Raw genomic sequence first — 24,499 nt, 5'->3', positions numbered from 1 at the left:
ATTTTAATTGAGTTACAGAGTGGCACCCAATGGTAAGATCTGACTTAGCTTTTTGAATAATCAAAAAATACTGTGATGACTTTTGAATAATTAGATTTGCAGTCCTCATGGCACTAATTTCTGAAACAAAACAAAACAAAATTACACAAGAAATCAAAATATTTTCTCGTTGGTATCTCTAGAGACCTTTGGTATTTACCTGATGAGTTTCAGGAATTTACATAATTAGTTTACTCAATGATGATGTATTTTAATGAAGATAAGCCATTGTTACAAAAGGACATGGAGATATTTTTCAAAAACACAATATTACTGTGTTCTGATAATCTGATTCTAGTAGGTGGATTTGTATATTAAGCTTCTCAGACTTTGGAAATTGGAGTGTCAAGGCTTTTTACTGATTACCTCTTTACCATCTGGGAGACTGAATATTTGCTATAATTTTTAATCACTAAGTTTAGATCCCATGGTTTGGAATTGTGGTTCTGGAATAAAGCACAATTTCTTCTTCGTAGAAGTAATAAAGGAAGACTCCAAGTTCCTTGGAATAAGCAGCGAGGTTGTACAGGAATTTCTCCTTTTTTTTATTACTGATTTTAAGGTCTCATATTGTGAAATAAATAGTTCAAAATAGAGCTGAAGGAAGAGTCTGAGGAATATGTGATAGAAGGCCTTTGGGAGAAAAATATTTGACTCATTTGAATTGTTTAGAAAATAAGATGCAATGTTAGTGGCAGAAGCCATGTTGGTCACAGGTTTTGTGCCTGACTTCCAAGAAGAATCACCTGCCATTGGGAAAGGTACAGGAAAAAGACATGTTTTTATGAGGCAGGATCTTATTGCAAGGTTCGAGTAGAAGAAAGCAAGGCAGAATCAGCAATCCCAGCAATCTAATGAAAGAAGGAATCTAGTCAGAAATTAGGTTTTTTGTGAAGGTCCGGTTATTAGTTTTTAATCTGGTGGATTGGAGAACTGGAACAAGCAGGAAAGACAAATGAGGTGGAAATAATACAGGCCATCATCATGGAGTGATGGTAAAACAATAGGAAATAAAAAAAGGACCTTCGTTTTGTGTAGTTTTGTGTAGTTTTGCAGCTTCCTGAAACAAAGCAAATCCTCTCTAGAGAGGTACACACACAAAAAAATCTCCTTTATATAAAATAAACTCTTTTGTTGTCAGTAAACAGAAATTTGAATAAACAGATGCTGATGAAAGCTTAGGAAAGATCAAGAAAGTAGCCACACTTGGCGTTTTGGTTTTGTTGTATTCTTAAGGTAATTGGAGGGGCTTTTGGTCTACACATACATTTAAAAAAGAATAGCTTTTTTTTTTTCACTGTAGTAGCAAAAAAGTGATAGTACAAATTATCTTATGCATACAGACACAAACCCAAACGGGGTGTGTAGATCTGCATCATATGAGGTCAGAACAGGGTTCCATCTCCACCATTCTCCAGCTTCTGAGATGGCAAGGGCTGCTAGTTAGAGACTATAAAAGAAATCTCACCTGGAACGGGCACTTTGAGCTTTCTGGCAAAATGTTGTTACGTTATTTGACCCTCAACACTAACAATTGTAGTAGCCTGTACACTGAAGCTGTGGTGTGGTTGGAAGGGCCACCTGATGGATGTGCTGGCACACAGCTCTATTCCTGTGGGCTGTGTAAATACTGTGTGTGTTGTTTTAAAGAAACCAGGGCATAGAATTCAGATGTTTGCACTCAGCCATACAGTGAAGCAGTGTTAAATCCACAAATAATATCCACATCTGCTGTCACTGTGAAGGTCTAATTCAGTAATGCCAAGTGTGCTGTGCCTGGAACCTCGGCGGGGGGGGCCTCACAGTCCCACATGTCACTCAGAGTGAGTGGAGACCCTGCAGAAAAGAACCTTTGGTAGTTCATGTGTGTTCTGGTGTAACTGCATATGTGTCCAAAACGTGGTAGAATAGTCATTGATTCTTGGTAAATGCATATTCAAGAATCCCCTTTGCAAGCTGCTTTGTGGGGATCCCCCCAGCCTCAAGTGACAATGTTTGGGCCCGTTTGCCCAGAGGCAGAGATAAGACATGGATTGACTTGGAACACCTTGAAGCTAATTAGCTCAGAGCCAGCTGGGAATGTGGTGATCAAAAATTCCTCTATCTTAAAGCCATGTCCTGCAAGTGTCTAGATGGTCCCTGTGAAAAGCTGTGCTTCTGGGAGTACTTCAGACTTGGAGTTCTCATATGGCTGTTCCAGAGAGGCCGACTGATCTTTCACTTGGGTGTGAAGAGGGATCTCTGTTTGCCAGATTCCCACAGGGCAGGATTGCTGCTGCAAGGCAGCAACATTCCCCTTTGATAGTCTAGGCCTTACGATTTGAAAGCCAACAGTACAGCACTGCACAAAACAAAGTGCTTAGAATTGAGCATGCAAGTTCAGGAGGTGGAGGAGAGGGAGAGTTTAATGACACTTGTAAGGATGACATGAAAGAGAACAAATAAGATGTTCTTTTGGGTTGGTGCAGTTTTTCTCAAAGACATCACAGGGCAGCATTGCTGAGGAAAGAGTTTAAAAACCCTTGTTGTGGAGCTTGATAGTCAATAACAATGTAAGATGTCTTTTTTTTTTTTAATTGCATAGTGATGAATGTAGTAAAGTTTATTTCCTGCTGTAATTTGTTAAAGCAGATTGTGATGCAATACAGGAATACAGCAAACCGAACATTATATATGAATTCAATTTAGGCAGGAGACTGATTCATCCTAACCAAATACAGAGGGCCTGTTTCTTTGCCTGCGATTCCCAGAGGTCCTTCGCAGGTAAAGGAATTTTTCCCAGTGTAAGAGCTGCTGCAGCAGACCAAACCAGCCTCACCAGAGCAGAATCTGAACCACTAACACTCCTGAATACCCCAAGCTTCAGGTGTGCCTGGAGCATCCCTGTGTGGACAATTTGCTGCAACTTACTGTAAGAGGCATTAATGCTCAGAGTGGAGAAAGGCAGCATGAAGGTGACCAGTTCCAAGCTCCTCTGCTCATGGCTTTGATGTGCTTAAAGCCATCTTCCTAGGGGAAATTGGGAACATGCTCTTATAACTTCTGCCATCAATCCCAAAGGCTCAACCAGCAGCAGGGAGTCAGTGGCTCACAGGCATAGATTAGGAGTTCTGGCTTTATTGCTGCTCTAAAAGAAATTCCAGCACAGGATCCTTCAAGCTTCATCCTGATTCACAAGATGTGTCTTTTCTACTCAGTTGTGTTCCAAGGGATTTTGTCACCAAATCTCTACCCCTCAGAAGAAACCCTTGACTTTGAAATTACTAAGATAATTATTTTCCATATTCATGGAGGAAAAATCACTTTTCTCTTAAGCTTATCTTAATAATAAGTGATACAGAGAAAAGCTGTGCAAATTTAAATCAAAACTGGTGTCTGTTGTCGCTCTGTGTGGGTTCTGAGATACTGCACATAGTCTTAGAGAGATGTCCATTCTATGGCACTTCTCTGCAACCAGCACATTAGTCTGTAACTGTCAAAGTGCTGAATACCCCTGACCCATCTTAACTTGATGGAATTCTCTGTGTTGATGGATCAAATTTCAAGTTTTTGTCTCTTTTATCATGTAGAAAAGCTCCCACCAAGCTGATAGTCTAGGCACTGCTGTTTAGTTCTTCTAAATATTTAATTTGATGTTGATTCAGCCTTTTTTCTGCTTTATCCCTATTGACTCCCTAAGTAAAGGCTGGTGAGATTTGGCTCAGTTATTCTGTGATTACAAGGCTTTAAATCTCTTTTTCTTAGAGTTTTACCGAGACAAAACAAATACCCATTGACGTCAGCAGGAGCTTATAGGAATAAGGCAAGAGTGAAAACAGCACAGCTCTGCAGCTGTAGCTCCCCATCTAGAAGATATATCACTTAATAGGTATCTTCAGCAGCCAAGGGAGGACTCAGAGTTTGCCTGTAGTGTCAGTTTTTATTCCTTTGACATTTTTCTCATCTTGGGTCTGGTTTTAGTCTTGCTGCCATAGCAACATAGAGAGGCTAAAAGGTATTCCAGACAAAAAGGTCTGTCCTAACTGACAGGCAGCAGAAGGGAATAGAGGCCAGAGCTGCTGTTTGCAGCTGTGAATAGCAGTGGAGGGATGAGAGAGATTTAAAAAGTACTTTCTGTTTCAACATGGGCAGGAAAAACCACTGGGGCTAAAGTTCAACGTGACGGGGCATAAACAGTTGAGTTGGATAAAGTAATTTTGGCTTTCAGATGGGCACTGGCAGGATGACATGATATGACATGAGATGATGTGTTTGCTTCATGGCAAGGAAACAGACTTCATGATCCAAGTTACTTCCCTACCCCTCTAGGAAAAATACTCTAACCAGCTCAAAATCATTGCTAGTGAGACTAACTTTTTACATTTTGATTGTATCCATGTTTTCTCCATGCATTTTTTTCCCCAGTAGGCATTTATGAAAATTGGGCCCCAGATACCCTGAGTTTGATGTGTCTTCTTGCATATTCTCAGTGCTCAGTTTCTGCATCTTAAGAGCTGGCTGCATTCACCACAGGCAGGAATAGAGCCTATTCAAAATCCTGTAAATATTATGCTGCTTTTCCATCTGTCATGCAAGCTGCTGCATGCCCTCAGCATCCAGGAGAGCAGAGTTTGGGAGGCCTCTTCAGAATTAATGGTGTAGGTAAGAGAGGAGAGTCCAGGTGGGTTGCAGATGTGGGTTTGCCAGTCTCCCGTATCCCCAGCTCCCACACAAACAGGTAATTGGAGGATTTTGTCACAGCAGATAAGTCCATTAAATACTAGAAGCACTTTTCTGCCAGCTATTCTGCTACACAGTGCAAGGGAAATATTCCTGTCATGAATACAGATCATTCCCATGGAAGTGTGTTGTGCTGGATACAGGTTATTCCGTTGCTCCCAAGGGAAATAATCCCTACCAGCAAATGATGATTTTGTCCAAATAACTGTGTCTGGTATGATAATTGTCAGTAATCACACAGGCAAACAGTTTTTCTACAAAAGCTTGTACAGAAGAGGGAAGTATTGCAAATGCACTTAAAAAAAAATAAAAAAAAGCTTACAGTCAGTATGTTTTTCAGTGAACTGCTACTCCATGACTTCATATTGCATAAACATGAGAGAAACATTTCAAGATTGTCAAGGAGGAAATATGCCAGCAAAACAAGGGGACTAAATTTTGATGGATGTCACTTTTGAGAGTAGAAGGACACAGTCATTAGTGCAAAGGAGGCAGTGGCTGCTGGCCATATGTGTGTCCTGGCTGTCCAGGGAGCCCGTGGCCTGTCCCTTCTCTTAGCCCAAGCCACCCTAACAGATGGCAAATGTGGCTGAAAAGGAAGATTTACCTCTGCTCTGTGCTCCCAAGCACCCTGGCAGAGTCTGCAGGGAATGGTGTACCAGGTCACTGCCCCCAGAGCTGCCAGCAAGCTGAGCAACTGTTCTCCTTGGTTCCTTGAGTTTCTTGCCTTCTGCAGACCAAATCTAAACAGATGTAATCCAGAGGACAGACTGTGTGATTTTTCTTTGTGTGGAGTGCAGTGTTAGTTTTAAAAGCCATGTGTACCAAGGACGTGAAAGAAAAACCCTTCTCCTGGTCCGACAAGAGCATCTGCAATTAGAATGCAGCTCACAGTCCATATTAAAGACAGCACAGCTTTCTAATGGACCACATCAGTGAGCCTGATAACAAAAATTATTTTGCTCTGTAGCACTAATGAAAGTTATAGTGCTGAAGCTTTGCTTATGTGGTATCTCAGCTAGAATCGACTGCTGTATGCATCTTTTTTCTCCATTACTGCATAGAAATGATGCTTAAATAATTATTCCTGATATTAACATTTGTAATTCTAATGGAGATACGTCTGGGCTCGTTGAAATAGTGTCTGTCATGAACAGCAACAGAACAGAACCAGTCCTAGAATGAAAAATGGGCATGTTTTAATTCAGATTATTCTTTCATAAATCTGATGAAGGGGATTTGGATCATTACCTGTGACACTTGGGTTGCCAAAGTAACCTTGACTAGCCAGCTGATGTTTGCACACCACATGACACTGTCACCATGGAGATCCTGTCCATGTGATTTTGCAGGCATGATGCAGTTGCAGACTGCTCAGAGAGGAATTAATTGTTGGTGAGGAGTGCTCTTGCAGGCAGCTCTGCTCTGTCAGACAGAGCCTGCAGAGAAGTCAAGCAGAAGCTAAACTTTCCCTATTTGTTTTAGCTGCACTTAGAGGACCAGGGCAGGGGTAACAGGGGGAAGCTCTCTTGGCTTCCGTAAGGAAAATACTGAGTTCTCCTGATGGAAAGTTCATGCTCAGCCTAGATGGGAGAGATGCTCAGAAAGTGCTGACCTGTGTGAAAATCATGTTTGAATGATTGAATGATAATACTGATTTTACAGAACGTAGGGTCGAGTGTCTGAAGGCTGTTGAACACTACTGGTATTCCCTTATGAGCTGAGGCTTTACTCCCCTCCCAGTACCTGCTCTTATTCACTCACACACAACCCAGGGACGTCAGGGAGGCTACAAGAGTGAAAAAGGGACCAAAATCTGTTTGTGTGCAAAGAATATTCCAAATTCTCCTCAAAAAGTAACTGTCATGCTGTGCTTTTGTTTCCAACATCTACTGAACAGTGGGACTGTGAAGTAGATTTTTAATCTGTTTTGCATGATACCAAACCAAATACTAGGCTGAGTGTTAGAAAGGTTCCATGAGATAATTTCATAGTTCTTTGTCTTTTCTAACCTATTTCTGAACCCAGGCTTTGAATTTTAATTTCTAGCACATGCCTATATATTTAGACTGTTATCTGACCCTATTAGCAAACCCTTTCCTAGTTTCTGTATTTCTTGTGTCTGGCCTCTGCATTATGCTACTTCTTTATCTTATGAACTTTTGTTGACAACAGAGTACAAACAAACCAACCTTTTAGGAAGAGACATAATTCTGTTTCTGGTGGTTAAGCAGCCTAAAGGGTGCTCCCTCCTTTCTCTCCATGTTATTTGGAGAACAGAAGCCAGCCAACCTTCAAGATAAAACTATTTTTCTGTTGCAAAATGCTTTGTTCCATCTCTTTTACTTATTTATGAAACGGGCTGGGCAACAACAGATGGTTAAAAGGTGGTGTTACTATTTCTGGGTGCTCCAGCTGTGATGAGCAGGCTGGACTAGAATCAGATGGGGGGTCTGTAGACATGACATGCACCCCCCTAAGGAGACACAGTCCAGGCTTCAGAAACTGTCCAAGAGCATCACCTGGTATGAGCCAGTAAGTGCAGGGTTTGAGGTGTGCAGTGACATTGCTGTTTGGGGAATTGCTGTAAAGAATCACTGAAGTTTTGGAGATGTCTTTGTTGGACACTTTATTCTGTGGGGAAAAAAAATAAATCATGTGGGTCCTTAAAATAATACTGGACAAAAGTGCTCATAGGAGGTGATGAGGACAGAAGAGACTCAGTTTGGTGGCCAGATGCAGAGAGTAAATAGTGCTACTTATGTCTTTGCTTTTAGCTTGAAGAATAAGTTGAAAGATTAAAGAGGAGAGGAATGCAGCTGGAAAATGAGGCTTTGGGGTGATGTGTGCAGCACAGGTTACAGTGGATGAGGGGATTATTTCATGGCTAGAGGGGAACAATCTTGGCATGCTGGAAGGCTTGGACATTCTCACTGTATAAACAGAGGACAAAAGGTGATTCTTTGAGATGATGTGTAAAAATAAGTGGTAATCTTGAACCTAAAGGTGTGGAACTAATGAGGGGGAAACTACAGTTGTAGATCATAACCTGAGCTGATGCTCTGCTTCGCTGTGCCCATCTGGAGGTGAGGGATGTTCCCTTCCTTTGGATGCTGATCACCTTTTCGACAGCACATGACGACACCGTGTAGAATGAGTGGGGAGTTTGACAGATTACACTGAGATAATTGAACTAATTTCACTTTTGGCATAAGATTCTTTAGCCTTTTGTACTATGGCCTGATTTACCAAAAGGGGGAATGAAGGATTCATTTATTGTAAGCAGAAATCCTTTCATATACCTCAGGGAAACCCACTGCCATCAGAGGGGCCCAAGAAAAGAAAGAACACAATCCTCTGCCACCATCCAATAAACCTGCTGAGAGTGAAGGGGGTAAAGAAGTTATCTGTAAAAATGAAACTGCAATCTGTAGATGGCATTTTGTGCAACAGACTGCATTTAACCTCATGCAGTTAAAGAATATCCACTCTTCTATTGCACGTGTCTTTCAATTCCTTTTTTTCCTGAAGTAAACGTTTAACTTTATTTTTAAAAAATTGATGCAATTAATCATATTACTGAGCTAAACAGCTTCATGTAGGATGATAAAAGCATTGTTTTGACATTTCCACTAGGAAGCTTTTCCATGGCATGTTGCCTGCATTGTTTCTCTCTATTAAACATCCATATTCCTGACGTGGGCCTAAAGCCCCCAGTGTGTTATACTGGCAAAGTGAGTGGTTTTGTGTTCCAACTTCCCAGTCTCTTTTATTTTACTCCTGAGATTGGTTCCTTGTAAGAGCCAAATACAGAAATGGATCATTATGTTTAAAATAATATCCAAAGGCTTGAAAATAGCATCCGTTTCTTAGGCAGGCTGCATTTCTCTTTCACACTGTGAAATGGTGCAACAGATAATTAGTAATACATTTTCCATTTATATTTTCCTGTATTTATAAGGCAGTAGACTGCTCTTGCTATATTCTAACAGCAGAATGAATTTCCAGAGCCAACTGAATGTCAGCAAGCATTTATGAATATCTCAGTAGAGATTATTGTTGGCTCTTACTTTCAAATGCAAACAGCCAACAAATTAGTTTGAAGTAAAATGGGTAAATAAGTGGAGGCTTGACTACAGCAATAGAAAGTTGGAGCACAATTGTTTGTTTCGGGCCTATGTTATTTATAGAAGGTCAGACTTACACCCACAAAACCATCTCTATTCTGGAACTTTCCAAAGGAAAAGGAACCAGGACAGCAGAGGTGGAAACCTGAAATGAATGACTCGAAAAGCCAGACAAGAAATCTGCCCCAGTTACTGATTCCACCTGCGGAAAACCTAGTGCTGAAAACAAACAGGAAAAATCCAAGAAAACATAGGGGGAACAGGGAGCAAAGGCAAGCGTACAAGCTGCATTTCAGGGGGGAAAAAATCTTTTAGTCAATTTAAAATGGACTGATTTTACACCCTGAGATCAAAACCAGTGTAATCAGAAGCTAGCTCCAAATATCCAAATACCATGTCAGCCTCTGATAGCATGTTGTGTTAGTTGTTCTGTTTGGAATACACCTTGGTTTTCGTTGCTTTAGAATTGAAGATACTGTTGGAGTAAAAAATGTGTTGTGCCTGCTATTTGTATTTTCAATACGGAGATCCTTTCTTTTTGTCTGAGTGGTTACAGATAACAACATGCTTAATTTTGTGCTTTTTTACATATATTTCTCAAAGAGAAGAGTATTGCAAATTAGGAGTGCTGACAGAGCACTTCATTAAACTTTTTTAAGTAATTTGTGGATATAATGGGATTCCTAAAAACTGACATCTAACTTGTAGTATTAGTGCTTCACTTTTAGTGCTACTATTAGTACTTTACTACTGTAGAAATAGTACTAAGAAACCAAAATAATTAGTATTCTACCTTTTTTTTTTATGCAAGGTTGTGCTTTATTTTAAACTGAAATTGCTATCAGCTCACCAAAGACAGAATGGCTACAATAAAATCACACCATATTCCCAGTGTATACACTGGTGATGTGTTCAGCAGATGAGAATAATTTATGGGTGTTGTTATATTCACTTTTGCTTTTAGTAAAATAAAAACTTCACAAATCATTAGCTAAGGAAAAATGGAAATATGGGGGTTTTTTGGAGATACTTTATCAATCCATTGCATCATTGCTACAAGAACCAGTGGTCCACTTGTGTAAGAATAGTTCTGATTCCAGTGCAGAGCTCTGTGGTACATACTGGGGGCTCTCAAGGCTAAAATCTGTAGTTTGGCATTAGTTCAGACACAGACCCTCTAAGGGCTGGGCCATAATGAAAGCAAACACAGGCCAAGAGAGTTTTTGTCCTTTATTCCAATGGAAGATCTTTGGATCAATGAACACTCCTTTTCACTGTTTCCAATCCAAGAGCCCTCACGATACTGCCCAAGAAGAATTTCAATTAACTCATCCATATAAACAAAAGTAAAATCCATTTACTTGGCTCTGAACTGACAAATGCAAATAGCAACCAATATGGAATAATTGGTGAAAAGGGATTTGGGGCACAGTGGTGTAAGAAGAGGGAAACCCTTGTGATCCTTGCTGCTAGAAGGGATATTTATTTTGAATCAAACTTCAGCCACTTCAGGGATCCTCTAGTAATTTCCAGGATTCCCACAGGCCTCCCTGTACTACCAGTTAAGCCTGGGTCTGGTTTTAACCAAGTGCAGAGTGATGCACTTTCTTCACTGGGAACATGCAAACACTGGGGCACAAACTTACAGAAGCTCCACTCTCCACAAAAGGCACAGGGAAAAGTAAATTCTCTTATATAGTCTGCACAGAACAACTTAAGCCTTAACCATACTTGCATAACAAAGGTTTTTAAGCCTCTCTGTCTTCTAGAGGGTAAGAGAGAATAATTTTAATATTCAGACACCTTGGGAAACAAGTAATTGCAGTCTTGGTTCAATAAGTGGGCTGTTAGCAGCCATAAACATAAAAACTACTCATTTATAAAATAGCTCATGGTCTCTTAACCCAGACATGGAGTGCTGAATGGCATTGCACTAGTAGAGAAGTTGACTTACTGGGTAGGTAAGTTGCAAATAACACTAAAATTCGCAGATGTTGTATCAGCTCTTCAAATTTTGTTCTATGTTTTTATATATTTTAATAGCTCCATCTGGATTCCATAGCCACTATTACTGTTATAAGTTTTATTGTTCCCTTTGCCTCTGCCTGCTGTTTGCATTTGCAGGATACCTACAAGTGTCCTGGAAACAACTCCTGAACCTTTCTCCAGGGGCTTAAATTTGATATGTGAAAAATGCAGGAAAAGCACATTTTCTCAAATTTGCCTTGCTAAATATGATATGGAACAAATTAAAATAAATGTTGCATACCCTGCTTTCCACATGATGTTCTGGTTATAAATTCCAATGGACGGGCAAGTGTGTTTGCTGATTTCTCCAATTCTGTTATTTATGCTGTGCTGTAACCTCCTAAAAGCTTGATTTGGTTAACAACAGTCATAAAAAATTATACAGCTGCTGCTTCTTCAGAGTCTTTGTTGGATATTCTTAAAGGAATATTGTCCACGGTGCAGAACTAGTCTGACAGGATAGTTAGGGGGTGTTTATGCTCTAAGGTACCTTCATAAAAGGCATTGTGATTTTGTGGACTATATTTAGAGGTCAGCCTTCTGTCCAGTGGGTTTCATAAGACTGTGTTTTCTCAGGTTAATTTACAATAATGCCCTAAGGTAGAAAGCCATCGTGTTTTTAGTGCAATTTTTCTTTTGTTCTAATAGATTTTTTCTTAAGTCTGGTGTTTAACAATTGAGGGAACATCTCTGCAAAATTCAAGTGGTAATACTGAGTTCACTGCAGTCGGCTTTCCAAGTAAGGTAGACAGATGGGAAAGACATTTTGTGCCCAGCATCCATTAAATTTAATTGGAAGTTGAAAACTGTATTTGCTTAACATCTTTAAAAATCTCATACATCCTGCTGTATTAGACATTCAGGTATTATTTTAGGGACCTGGACCGCAATTCAGGCTTCTAAATGTACTGTGGGACCCACCAGTTCCCAACTCAGCATTTTCTTTCAAACTTACATACTGTTATTCTTAAAATGTTCAAAGAACTATGTCAGAGATGGTAAATCCTATTAACATAAAACTCATTTTTGTCTCAACAAACCCTGTAATGCTGGCAAAAAGTAGTGTGATGAGGGTATGGAACAGCCTTTTTTATGTGTATATTTTCAGTTCCTGAAGTTTCCCACCATGAAAGTGAGGAAACTTGACATTTTCTGATTTTCAGTGCTTTATAGAATGGAAGAGACCTTAAAGCTCATCTCATTCCACCCCCCTGCCATGGGCAGACCTTCCACTGGACCAGGTTGCTCCAAGCCCCATCCAGCCTGGCCCTGAACGCTTCCAGGGATGGGAGTTCACATCCTCTCTGAGCAGCCTGTGCCAGTGATTTAGCAGTGGTTTGTATGCTGCACATTGAACACACACACAGTTTCAGTTCATCAACACTGAGCTCTCCTGAGTTCTGAAACTTCATACATCAAAATAAGTATCTCTCCAGTGCACTCATAAGAAGTGGTTTCTGTTCCTTCCTCACGTGCACTAATTGCAGCCAGCTGTTAAACAGATGGTCTTAGTGGTATCAGTAGGACACCACTTATTTAACATTTTTTAAAAAAAATTTTAAAAATGGGAAAAAGAAGTAAATAAATGTTTGCTTATGTAGCAAGATGCCACAGTACTGCGTTAATCCCAGCCATTGCCTGGACATGGCATTCCCCTGTGGGAACCCAAAGGAAATTAATTGAAAAATACCATAGGTTAATTAGAAAAACATTTCATACTTCCAGTACGAAGGAGGGCTTCTTGATAAATATTCTGGAAAGATAGAATGTAATGAACACCCTGTAAGGATCACCTCCCTGTAGTTCTCTCTGCACCTCATCTCTCCATCACTTTGGCACTGCATTAACGTTATGGATGTGTTAAGTTATTCAGAAACTGTCATCAGGACTCACATCCCATAGTAGCAAACACAATGCAAAAACCAGGCCTTACAAGTTCACTAAAAAATGTTTGACCATTAGTCTTTTCTCAAGCAGCTGTTTGAGTGACCTTGCACAGGGTATGCCTTAAGCGTATTGCTGGTTTTGGAAGGGAGGAATTCAGGCTTCTCCTTGTGTGTGACTGACAATTATCAATAGGTGATCTTTCTTTCAGGTGAAGGAGGCCATGCAGAGAATCCATGACCGAGGAAATATAGGAAAACTCATTCTGGATGTGGAGAAAGCACCCACTCCCCTGGTGAGTGCAAAGCACTGCAGACATGCTGAACAGCCACACACACGTTAAAGCCTGGCAGTGACTTTTGGAGACATGTCCTGCACAATTTTTTTTAATGCTGATTTATTCTAAATCCATAGCACCTAAATACCACCAGTAATCATAATTTCTGTATTTAACCTAAAGTGAAATGTAATTCCTGAAGACCCAGGAGTTACTTTTCTATGCTGAATGACTGTCTACTTCTCCAAAAATGTGCCTGCAAGTCTTAAATCAGGGTAAAGCTGCCACATGTCTTTCTGTCCTTGTGATGTAAAACAAAATAGACATTTCACAAAACCAAAATAGATGTTTCACACACTAAAAAAAAAAAAAAATCCTGTATTAATAAGTTGATTGAACAGGAAAAAAACCCCAATCTGTTACTTCAGTGTGCAAACATTAAAGTGCTTTCTGATCTTCATACTAAAGTCAGAATATACTTTTGGTAGGAATTTAGTTTACTGGTTTTTATAATATATGAAGTATAATGCCTGAATACTTCTAGAAATGTCCTGAAGGCAGACAGTAGGGATGGAGCCCTGCTCCCCTGGATTTGGAGCACTTAGCATGGTCCTGAAACCTTCCAGAGAGCAGCAGTGAATGGAACCCAGGCTCATGCCTGAGCGTTCACTGAGGATGTAGGAAAGAGCAGTAAAGGAGGTAATGAAAAACTGACTTTAAATCAATACTGATGTATGAAGTTGCTTTCAGGCCTGAGCTATCTCCTGTTTCAAAAGAACAGAAAATAACATGGAATTACAGTTAAGCTCTAACTCAAGCTCAACCTCTAATTGCCCCCAAATCTCACACAAAATCGCTGCAAGGAAAAGGAAGGCTTTGGAGACATCACGTGTGGAAACTGGGCATTATTTTCTAGCTGAATTGCATCCTGAACTGTAAACAAGAATGCATAGCACAACATTATTACACTTACTCCATCTGTTCTCTTGATATTCACAACAGCCACTGGTAAGATGGTGATAATTAATTTGAAACACTTTCATGAAAGGGTGTTAAGTCAAAAATATGGGTAACTTCAGAGCATTAGCATCAGCTTGTGTTTGAGATTTTTATCTCCAGCATAGGCTAGTAATCAAACAGGGAAGGAACAATATCACTGCATTTCTCTTTAAAAAGTAAATGTGTCCCTTGCTTATTTGGTTTTGTGGTAATTATAAGCTACTACAGGAATCTTCTGCATCCTACAGGAGGTAATGTGGGTGTATGAGAGAATCCAGTCACACTAATCTGTGCTGTTAAACATTACCCCCCCTCCAGTGAACCAGACTCTTGTGCCTCCAGAGAGATGTCACACTGTCAGGGTGAGGTACTGGAGTATCTTGCACCTTTACACAGCTTGTAATAAATATTTCCAAGTGAAAAAACACACAGTGTAGTCCTTAGATGCTGTCCTGAACTACGAATTTCTGCATTTGCCTGCTACCTATACAGGCATCTTCAGTAAAATACAGAAGTGCAGTTTCTTCCCATTCCTGTATGATCTGAGTTCTGCACTCTGTTGTGAGGGTGTTCTGCCAGCATCCACATATCCACTGCTCTATAAAGTTTCATTATTTTTTTTTTTAATATATAAAAGAGAAAAATTGCTTTCTGAGTTTTCATGACACTGTGCCTCAGATGGAGCCATCCATTCCCTGCTTTTAAGTTGCCTGTTTCCAGAAGAGCGGATACAGGAGTTGTAAACCAGAGGTCTGACATTCTGTAAACTTCCTACCCAGCTGTTTCCTGTCTGAGAGCCTTACTATCAGTTTACTACATGTGCACAGGGCAGAGTCTGTGTGTACAACTGTCCTGCAAAGCAGTTTTCTGTTAGGTAATTTAGCTGTAAGCCATGAGGGAACAGCTTATGGGTTTAGCTGGTAGGCGTGTAGTGCCAGCAAAGGCTTTGCATGGGCAGGATGTTTATTTTCACGTGGCGAGTCTGTCTTCTTTGAGTTCCTAAAGTCACTTATCAGAGGAATCAAGCTGAAATGAGGAGTCAGACAGTGAGAAAGGTGCTCTGATGTCCTTCGTCTCTCCTGGTGCAGATGGCCAACGACAGCACAGAGACAAGCGAGGCTGGAGAGGAGGAGGAGGACCACGAAGGGGACAATGACAACAAGGAGCGCATGCCCTTCATCCAGTAACACCAGGGGCGCTGGAGCCAGGAGAGTGGTGAAGTAGAAGGGAACAAGACTGGGAAATCTCTTCTGTGCATCAGTGAACAAATGCTGTAGTACAGTGTGTGTTGTATTTGTTTGCAGTCAGCTGAGCTATGAGCTGTTGATCATTGTTGTTTTGAACTCAAGTGCCATTCTCATCCAGTGCAGTATTATGACATTTCTGTGTGATACCCAATTTCCCTGTAGGAGTCCCATGGATTTTTCTGTTTCTGTTTGAAAGCCTTATTAACTTACTGTGTAATTTTAGATGGGCATCTTTCTCATGCAAATTCCAACATTTTCCATAAAGTTATTTGGGAGGTTTGAGCTTTCTTTTGCAAGTTGGAAACAGTAACAAAAAAAAAATTCCCCACTTGCTGTCTGGAAGATTCTAGTAACTGGAGGGAAAATTTTATGTTTGTGGATTTTCAGTGTTAAAATATTTTTCCTTTAGAGAACCACAAATAAAAGTTGCAACAAAGATGAGTTTTCATTTTCCTCAGTCACACTTTATCATTACATAAGCAATCCTATTTTCATTTTCAAAAATACCTCATTTAGAATCATGGAATCTGAAATTGTGCAAGAACTCATTAATTGAGAGACTTTGATCAACCTCTTCTGCTTAAGGACACATTGACTCATCCGTGTCCAAAACCCAAACCAATTTTAAATTTCATTTTTAAATTGCATTGGTAAGATCACTCATCAGTATGTGGAAAGAAATTTGGTGACAGAGTTTGCTGCTGTGAAATCTCTAATGTGTGGTCAACTATCAAGCTGGAGCTGAACTCCTGCAGAAGTTAGCTCTGCAAAAAATGAGGTTTAGGCCTTAAACCTACCACAAATCATGCACAGGGATCGTTTTATCTAGGTGAATTGTTCTGTCAAAAGCTCTGCTCCATATGTACAGTTATGTTTGTAATTTCTTGCAGGATCAAGTATTCAGAGACCAGCTAGTCTTATCTACCTCCCACTAGTGGAAACTATATCTAAACATGACAAAATTTAGTATTTTTTCCATATCTTTCACCTATCCAAATGGCAACTACTCAGGTCCTCAAATATCTTGTTAAAACAATTATTTTAAAATTACTGCAATCACCTACAGTAGAAATGCTGAAGGACTGTCAGAGACCTTGCATAATGCCATACAGCTTTGAACTGATCTTCTTTTTTCTGCAAATGAAAGTATTTACTCAGACATGACTAGTTGTTTACCTAAATCTACAAGTAGCCTCTAGTGATAGAAGTAAAAAATTAATACAGAAAAGTGGAGAGGGAGGTCTTCTCAGACTTTTGTCAATGTGAAAAGACTTCTGGGTCTGGATGACTTTTATGTGTGGTTTTAGAAAAATCTCTTTTGGTTTTTTCTGTTTGTTTGATCTTGCTGCCTGAGTATTAATGTCCATCTCTTTACACTGTACTCATGAAGTCGCTGTTCTAATGCCAGATAATTGTGCAGATGGTTCATTCTGAAGGAGTTTCCCTTGGGCTAAACAAATTCAAAGGTAACAAGAAGAAATAACGGTGGAGAAAAATGCCAAAAAAAGCTTTTGAAATATTAATCAAACCAGAACTTCCATTTTCTCTAGGTGTTGATGCACAACTTCATTGTAGTTGAGTTTCTTTTCAAGGTAGACTTGCCTACACTTCCAGTTCCATATCGGGCCCAAACAGGGACTTTATCCACAGAACATATATATTCAGTGACAGTTTTCCATTTGCTGGGCTTGCCAATTGGACTTTTAAGAAAGGCCATTAAGTTTTCATGACTCATAAGCTGACAGCAGTAGGAAACATGCCCAATTTTGTTTTGCAGTTAGTGTAATGATGTTGTCCTGCAACAGACCTTAACATAACTAGGAACTTTGATTTGACGCCAAAGTGAACAATATTGCTGGTGACCTTTGAGCTGGCAGTAAGTGGCATTCTCAAGGCCTTAAATTAGTAGGGCAAGCAGAATAGCAAACCCGTTCTTCTGTTCTAAACCACAGTCTGGTGGGCTCTACACTTAAATTACCCTGCAAGACAAATAAAGATGGGTGGTCTTGGTCATGGCCACAGACACCACAGGGACAACAATCAAATAATTTTGGCTAGTTCTTTCTGGTTTTGTTAGCAAGGCAAAATTACTCTTCATGCTGATTCATACCAATTTTAGGGCCATTTTCTGATCAGCAGAATATCAGGTAATTGCAGTGAGTACAAAGGAGTACTTCTGGAACTACCTGACTGCAACACAGCTGAGGATGACCATCAGCAAGCTAAACTCTGCTCTTGTGTTTTACTGCTATTAACATGGCATGCAGGAGGGTTACTACTGAAATGAATGGAAGTTTTTCTGGTATCCACTCGGGAAGCAGGATGTGTGCTAGCAGAATTTGGCCCACAAGCCCTAAGTACCTTTCAGAAGACCACAAGCAGTAGTATCGCGCCTGGAGGGGTGGAGACTGTGCTGTACAAACTGGTGAAGCCGAGACTGGGTACTGACCAAGTCTCACTGTAGCAGAAATGAAGGTTTGTGCTTACTACTGACAGTGTTGTTTAAACAACTCTGAGACAATTGGGTAGTTTCTTCAAGTGAAACAAATTATTTCTCAATTTGCCTTAAAGGAACTGTGAAAGCTTCTCTTTAACTTAAGCCTGATTGAAGTGAACTGAAACACTGTTTAATTGTATTTGTTGCTTTAGAGCTTTTGTTATATTGTGCCTACAAAGCAAATTATGTTTACACAAAAATATAAATAAAATGTTGAGCATAGCATTATCCTTTGCCTCCATATTTTATTCTAATATTATGGTCACATTAGGGAACTAACTTGGAATTGGTTGAGAGGAAAATTTGAGGTCTTGTTTTGGTCACTGTGAGATATAGGAAGAATTTATTTTTTCTGGTAAGGATTTAATTGAGATTATTAAAATGGCTGTGTGCTACTTTACAGAACATTAACAATTTGGATATAACATGTTGAATGTCACAGTCTAAGAAATTCAAAATATTGTATAAGCACCATTCATTAAATGCTCAGGGAAGTGTATTTGATATGAAGAGAAACTGGTTTCCAGAATTTTGGGACTCAGATTGCACTGGGAGATAGATTGCCACAGAAATTATCCTCAGAGAGACAGCTCCTTTCAGAAACTGAGATCCTCTGAGGATATAATTTTAAATTAGAGTACAAAGCAGCCACCACCAAATCAGCTAATAAAGCAGGAGGACATGATTGAATCTTAAATCCCACTCTCCTGGGCCTTGGTCTTAACTCAGGGTTGCAAGGAGGCTTTCACCATGTCTTTGAAAGAACTGGTAATGGTTACCAAACCTTACACTGTACTTGAGTACATGGCTTTAAAGGTCTCTCTCATGAAGGGAAGAAATTATCCAAAAAACCTTCAGTTTAGTATCTAAACAAAGAGGAAGTGTTGGCTTTGGTTCATTCCAGTCATGCAGGACAAATTCCAAAGCTTGTAAGTCCTTGGAAAATCTCACATCTAAAAGATGATAGGAACACTTCTGAGTGTGAAGAGGAGCAGAGTGAATTTCTGCCCTCTGTTTTCAAGCCCTAACAAGCAAATAATGATCAGTGCATCCCTAATGACAGGGTCAGATGAGGCTGAAAGCAAACAGCCATAGCCTTTTGCAAACTCTCTGTGATTACTAATAAAGCTCTGCCTTTACTAGCTTTCCCCCAGGGCTGTCTGTACTCCTCTGTCACACACTCTAACACAGAGCAGGGATGCAGCAGGTTGTCTTTTGGTGGCATCACTCTGGAAGAAATGAAAAAAATCTGCCTAGGATCCTGAGTGCCTCTGGTTCCCGATTCACCATTTTGTGCTTCCCCTCTCGTTTTCTGTGAGCTGAGCAATTCATCCTGATTGGGTTTTGTCAAAAAAGATTCTTCTGGTATGGCCATGATTGCCAGCACAAACCCCTAATCCCCCCAGCTCCAGGAAAACTGTGTGGAAGTTTCTCCCCCTGGCAGCACTGAGGTCCCTCGATGTCAGCCAGTGTTTTGTTCCACTGCAGAAAGAACCAAAGCAATCAACACACTCTAATTGCTATCTGCATCAAAGCACCTTTTTCCCAAGTAATTTGTAACTCCTAGGCAAACATCCCAGTGTTCTCTGAGAGGACAGGTTAAAAAATGAATGCAAAATGTCACTTTATCTCCTCAGTCCTGTCCTGCTGATTGATGGTGCCTGGCTGACCCTACCCAAGCCATTGCTTCTGTGTTTACCTGGCCTGGCTCTGTCAGCTCCCTCTGCAGTGGATGGCAGGGGTTTCTGAACACTTTTGTGACAACACTGTGTTGGGCACCTCCCCCCTGGCACGCTGGAAGGTGCTGGGAGAGCAGTGCAGATGAGGAAGAGTTAGAGGATGAATGTAGGAAAATAAATGAATTGTGCCCCAGAGTAACAAGTGAGCGGGATTTGCAGCGTTACGTGTTGGTTCCTGTGTGGTACCTGAGGTGGTTTGTTACAGGGCTGGTTCAGTCACTGTCCAGAGGGTCACACTCCTGAGCAGCCTTGGAGGCTCTGTGGTTTTGCTCTGGTTTTTACCCCCTCACTGGAAACCTGCCTCACTTCAGGGAAACTGGTACTCAGAGCTCAGTTTGGCTCCTGTCTCTCTGTAGGAAGCCATGGATGTTTGCCAGGCCACAAACACAGACCTGGGGGTTAAATGGGACAGCTGTACCATTGCATCCCACCCCAGCCAGGCCTGCTTAGAGCCAAAAAAGGGAAGGTTCAAAAGATGACACCCACAGTGCTGTTGCTGAAGTCCCTGTCCTCCTTGGAGATACTTTACCAGTCCCTCACCTCTCACCTGGTTTGGCATGGGGGTCCCAGCCTTTCTCTGCAGGGGCTCCAGAGTCCCTGCAATACTCAATCATCACTGTTGTTCTCTGGTTGCACTTCAGGAAAAATTAATATTTACCTTCTGAAGAATATGGTCATGTTCATTTTCATCCCCCACAGAGTGACAGACAAACTCCAGGTGGATTTAACACAGCTAGATTAGCCCTTCACATCTGGAAACCTTTCCTCTCACTTACAGGAACTTCAGGCATTTTGGGCAGGATGAGGGAAAAAAAGGGAAGGAACAGGCATTGACAACCCTCATAGTGATTGGCCTGTCTCTTAAAAACTCCTACACCTGCATCATGTAAGAACAGCTTTCATTTAGGAGGGAACAGGCTGCATCGTTGGTAGAAGCTTTGAATCTGTCTCAACTAAAACATCATCTATAAAGTCAAAGGAAGACCCTTTAACCTTTCAGCTTCTGAACCCTCATGGTGTTTCATGCCTGTTACAGACAACACTGGAAAAACTGGGCAGCCAGGGATTAAATGGGATTAAATTAAGAGCTGCCACTGGCACTTGTTAGTTTAAGACCAGCAGCTGCCAACTATGGAAAGGGGCAGAGGGTTGTGGTTTGGGGGATGTAGTCTGTGACAGAGGGCAGGCTGTAGGGGTGGGGACCTGCTGATTTTCCTTCTGACATTTAGAGGGCTTTGATCTGTCAGAAAGAGCTTTTTTTTCTTGCCTAGTGACCAGGCTGAGATGCTACAATTAACCCAAAAGAACTGGGGGGAAAGTACCGAAGGAAAAACTGTTTTACTATGAGGGCTGAGGGGTTGGGGAATAGAAGCTGAGTGTTTTGCTGGGTGCAGGTTTGCTCTTAGAGCCACAGCTGTGAAGCACCTGGGCCACCCATGTCCACTGCTCCTGTAAGCTGCTGTGCCCACCCAGCCCAGGGGCTCTGCCCACCACAGGTCCAGGTTTGGAGCCATCCAGCCTCCTGCTCCTGCAGCCCTGCTGGAAGCAGCTCTGCCTTTGCAACTGCCAGAGCTGGAAATGTGCTACGTCCTGCCAGACATCAGCTGTGTCCCTGCCAAACATCATCGTCCTGATAAGCCGCAGGTTCCAGTACAAATCCTTTTGTGCCCGTCGGGTAATCTGTGTAAATGCACTTCCCACATGGAGAGCTGGGGCTCCCCGTGCCGTGCAGCAGGACATGACACAGCATCTTCTGAGATGGCAGACATGCTGGATGCATTATTTAGGATAAGGATTTCTCTACTTTGCCTGAAATGGCCAGCCCATGGCCTGGCCAGGTGATAAGCTAATAACCAAATATTTGTAATGGTTGGTATGTGAAGTTTGCTGAATGGTGAGTGGGGTGTCTTCTGGTGACACAGGCATTCTGTGCCTGGAGGCCCTCTCAGGTCAGTGATGTCTTCCAGAGTCTTATGGGAGAAAACATTTTTTTTTTGCTAACACAGAAGAGAGATGATGATAAATGAAGTGTTTTTTCTAAGTCAGTTTGATTTGGCAGATTATTTTTCTGTTTCTCTGCTGCTGTTTTTTCCTTCTAATGTCTGCATTTCATATTAGGAATATTTTCCCACTGTAAAAAAAAAAAAAAATAAATCAAACCAAGTCTTCTGTGACTTGCCAAGTATCTTTGCTTGTATAAAAACATCCCTTTGAGTTCCTGAGCCATTTCTACTGTAGACAGGGAAAATTAAATTAATCCAAATGCCATAATACTGCCATTTGGTTTAAGGACTTACAGTTCTCTGGTATTTAATTCTCCATTTACCAAGGAATCCTGATTAATTTAGCAGCTGAGCTGGAAGCTTTGCCTCTATGGCTGAAAGCTGGCTTAAGTCATACATGCTCCAAAGCAATGGAGATGCACAGAACTGAATTCAGAATGCCCTCAGCTGAGACCTGGTCAAGCAAAGCCCCATAGAAATACAGGCATTTGAGAGACAATAGTCTAAATTTTCCTTGCTTTTCCATCAGGTAACTCAGAGCCTAAACCAACACTGAATGTGGCCATTGTAAGAATTTTCTACTATTTTTTTTATCATTCTCTCCATGCACATCTGAGTAATGGCCTCTGGTAGGGACTTACAGGGAAAGGAGGGACCCAGATCCCCAAACCCAGCCTTTTGCCTACTAGTGGTGCCTGGATTCAAGAGGAGGCTGCAGATCCAGCCCTTCTGGTTCATCTTCACCTCGTGGAGAACTGAGGCAGCTCCACCTGAGGATCAGCTGGGAAATGGTGTTGCATCCTGAAATGTAAAAATGAGAGCCCTCATGAAGTCTGATTGCCAGGGGACACTGGACCTGCACATCATGGTGTGTTTGTGCAGGGTGGCACTAGAGAGGGGCAGAGCTCAGGCTCAGCACAGGCACAGGGCAGGAGATTTACAGAAGGAATTGTCCTTAAGGTCTCACTTGAATGATTGATCTGCATCTGCTCACCTAAACATGCTGGATGCCACCGGCTGTGCTGTGCAACACTTGCTCTTGGCCAGTTCTCACCATTCCCCTATTAAATGTTAGTCTCATTTCATTATTGTCTTTCTTGCAGCACATTCCCTGGGGTTGTAGGTTAACTTAATAAAGCATACCTAACGTGATTCATATGAGATTTTTGATCTGTATTTTGTTCAACACGTCAGAGATGCATAAAGTCATTACAGTGTTCTGTTCACTAATCAACGAGCAAAACAGGAAAATAAAAGGGTAATTGTTGCAAGCTTCCTTCCTTATTCCCATTAAAATGGTAAGCTCAACTTAAACTGGAATCTCACAGGTCTGCTCCCACTGGCTTTGATAGGGACAGCATCAAGCTGATTGGTCCTCTAAATGAATCTAATCATAGCTGCAGCATTAAAAATTCAGTGAGTAGTATTTATGTCCATGTTGCAACTTACTGGGTGGGGGAAAAACCCCACAGGATTCCTTTTTAAATCCTTACTCAACCCTCCATGTTAAAATACGCATTGCCAAACCCAGTTATCTTTCTTGAGGATGCAATATTGGTTTATACCGGTTTTATGGAGCGGCTAGAATAAGCAAATGAAGTATAAAATGGAAAATCGTTGTACAGAGAATACAGCTGCTCCTCTGCATTTGCAGGTGTGCTGCATTTGACAGTCCAGGGGCCTCACTGCCCTCAGCTCTGCCAGCAGCAGTGTGCTAAGGGCAGCCAAGCTCCTGCAGCAAGTGCCAGGGGGTTTAGGACGCTTGGATATGCAAAGCAAGCACTTGTCTCACAGATCCTGCATGTGGGGAGGTGAATTTGCCAGCCTTTCTTTAGAACAGCTGTTTGTGTCCTGGTCAGGTGAGATCCCTTGCCAAGGGGCTGCCTTGAGAGACCATTCATTGCTTGCAACCTGGGGAGCATCTACACCAAGGAGCAGCGTGCAGTGCCGAGTTCCTCCAGCCCGTGGAGCCCCAAGTTGTTAAATCCATGTAGCAGAAGGAGGGACTGTGCACCTGCCATCTTACCTGGAAACAGCCTGGCCACCTCAGCAGGCTGGGTTAGCTCAAATCTAGTGCTGCACACATGTTGGTGGCTCACTTGTGCATGTCCAGCTTTGGCGACCTGGCATCAGTTTTTTTCTCCACAGAGAGATGGCCCCAGACAGTTTTGCCATTAGTTATCAGAGAAGCAGGAAAGACTGTTGGCATTCTGCTAGCAAAGCTCTGTTGCCTTTAGTGAGAATTTAACTGACAGGAATTTCCACTTTCCCATTCCTGTAGGCTGAGAGCCTCCCAGTAGTATGCAAGTCTGTTAAGCAAGGGAGGGCACAGGGCTTGCTAAAGCCATAAAAACAGCTCTCTGCTTTATCAAACATATCAGTGTTTGATATCCCAGTGCATGTGAGAGAGGAGGAACCACGGCATGTGGCTGCAGTTGTACCTGAGAGGGTGCAGCCATTTGCATCTTAGGGAGACTTCATAAGCAGAGATGGGTCTGGACAGACTATCCCTTAGAACTGAAGAAATTCATGCTGTAACATTACAACTGCCTGAAAATGCCTGTTGGCCCTGAAAGGTGGGACACAAATGCCCACTTCTCTTCATCTTCTTTTCTTCTGGAAAAATGAGATTCCTCTGGTAGAGTTGGGTGATGCCAATGATATGTTTGTGTCTCTGTGCACTGCTTGGGCTATGTGTGACCCTCACATCACACCCCCAGATCACTGCCCATCTCCCACATGTTTCCAGCCCAGTGCAGCATCCCCTCCATGTGCCACAATCCCACAAAGCAGATGCAGTCAGAGGACCTGAGCTGGGGGTTTGTTCTGTGGGATGGAGCAGTGGGGATGTAACTTGTGAAATCATGTCACCTTGCTACATGAAGCTGATATATTCCATGTAGACCCCATTATTTTGGGAAACAGTATTGACAAAGCCAG

General features: G+C 41.5%; 1 protein-coding gene across 1 annotated transcript in view; it reads left to right on the top strand.

Annotated features, from left to right (window-relative positions):
• VAT1L (vesicle amine transport 1 like) overlaps positions 1–18,045 on the top strand; it is a 55,490-nt gene extending 37,445 nt beyond the window's left edge. The window contains exons 8-9 of the mRNA XM_051806018.1: positions 13,009–13,092; positions 15,162–18,045. Of these exons, the coding sequence (XP_051661978.1) occupies positions 13,009–13,092; positions 15,162–15,260 (183 nt within the window). The 3' untranslated portion in view covers positions 15,261–18,045. The remainder of the gene's footprint in view (positions 1–13,008; positions 13,093–15,161) is intronic.
• The last annotated feature ends 6,454 nt before the right edge of the window (positions 18,046–24,499 follow it).

The sequence above is a fragment of the Manacus candei genome, unplaced genomic scaffold (genome assembly GCF_025592945.1).
Source record: "Manacus candei isolate 608988 ecotype Guabito, Panama unplaced genomic scaffold, ASM2559294v1 h1tg000065l, whole genome shotgun sequence".
Classification (NCBI taxonomy): Eukaryota; Metazoa; Chordata; class Aves; order Passeriformes; family Pipridae; genus Manacus; species Manacus candei.
Note: the sequence above shows the minus strand (reverse complement) of the source record. Positions and strands in the feature narration are given on the sequence as shown.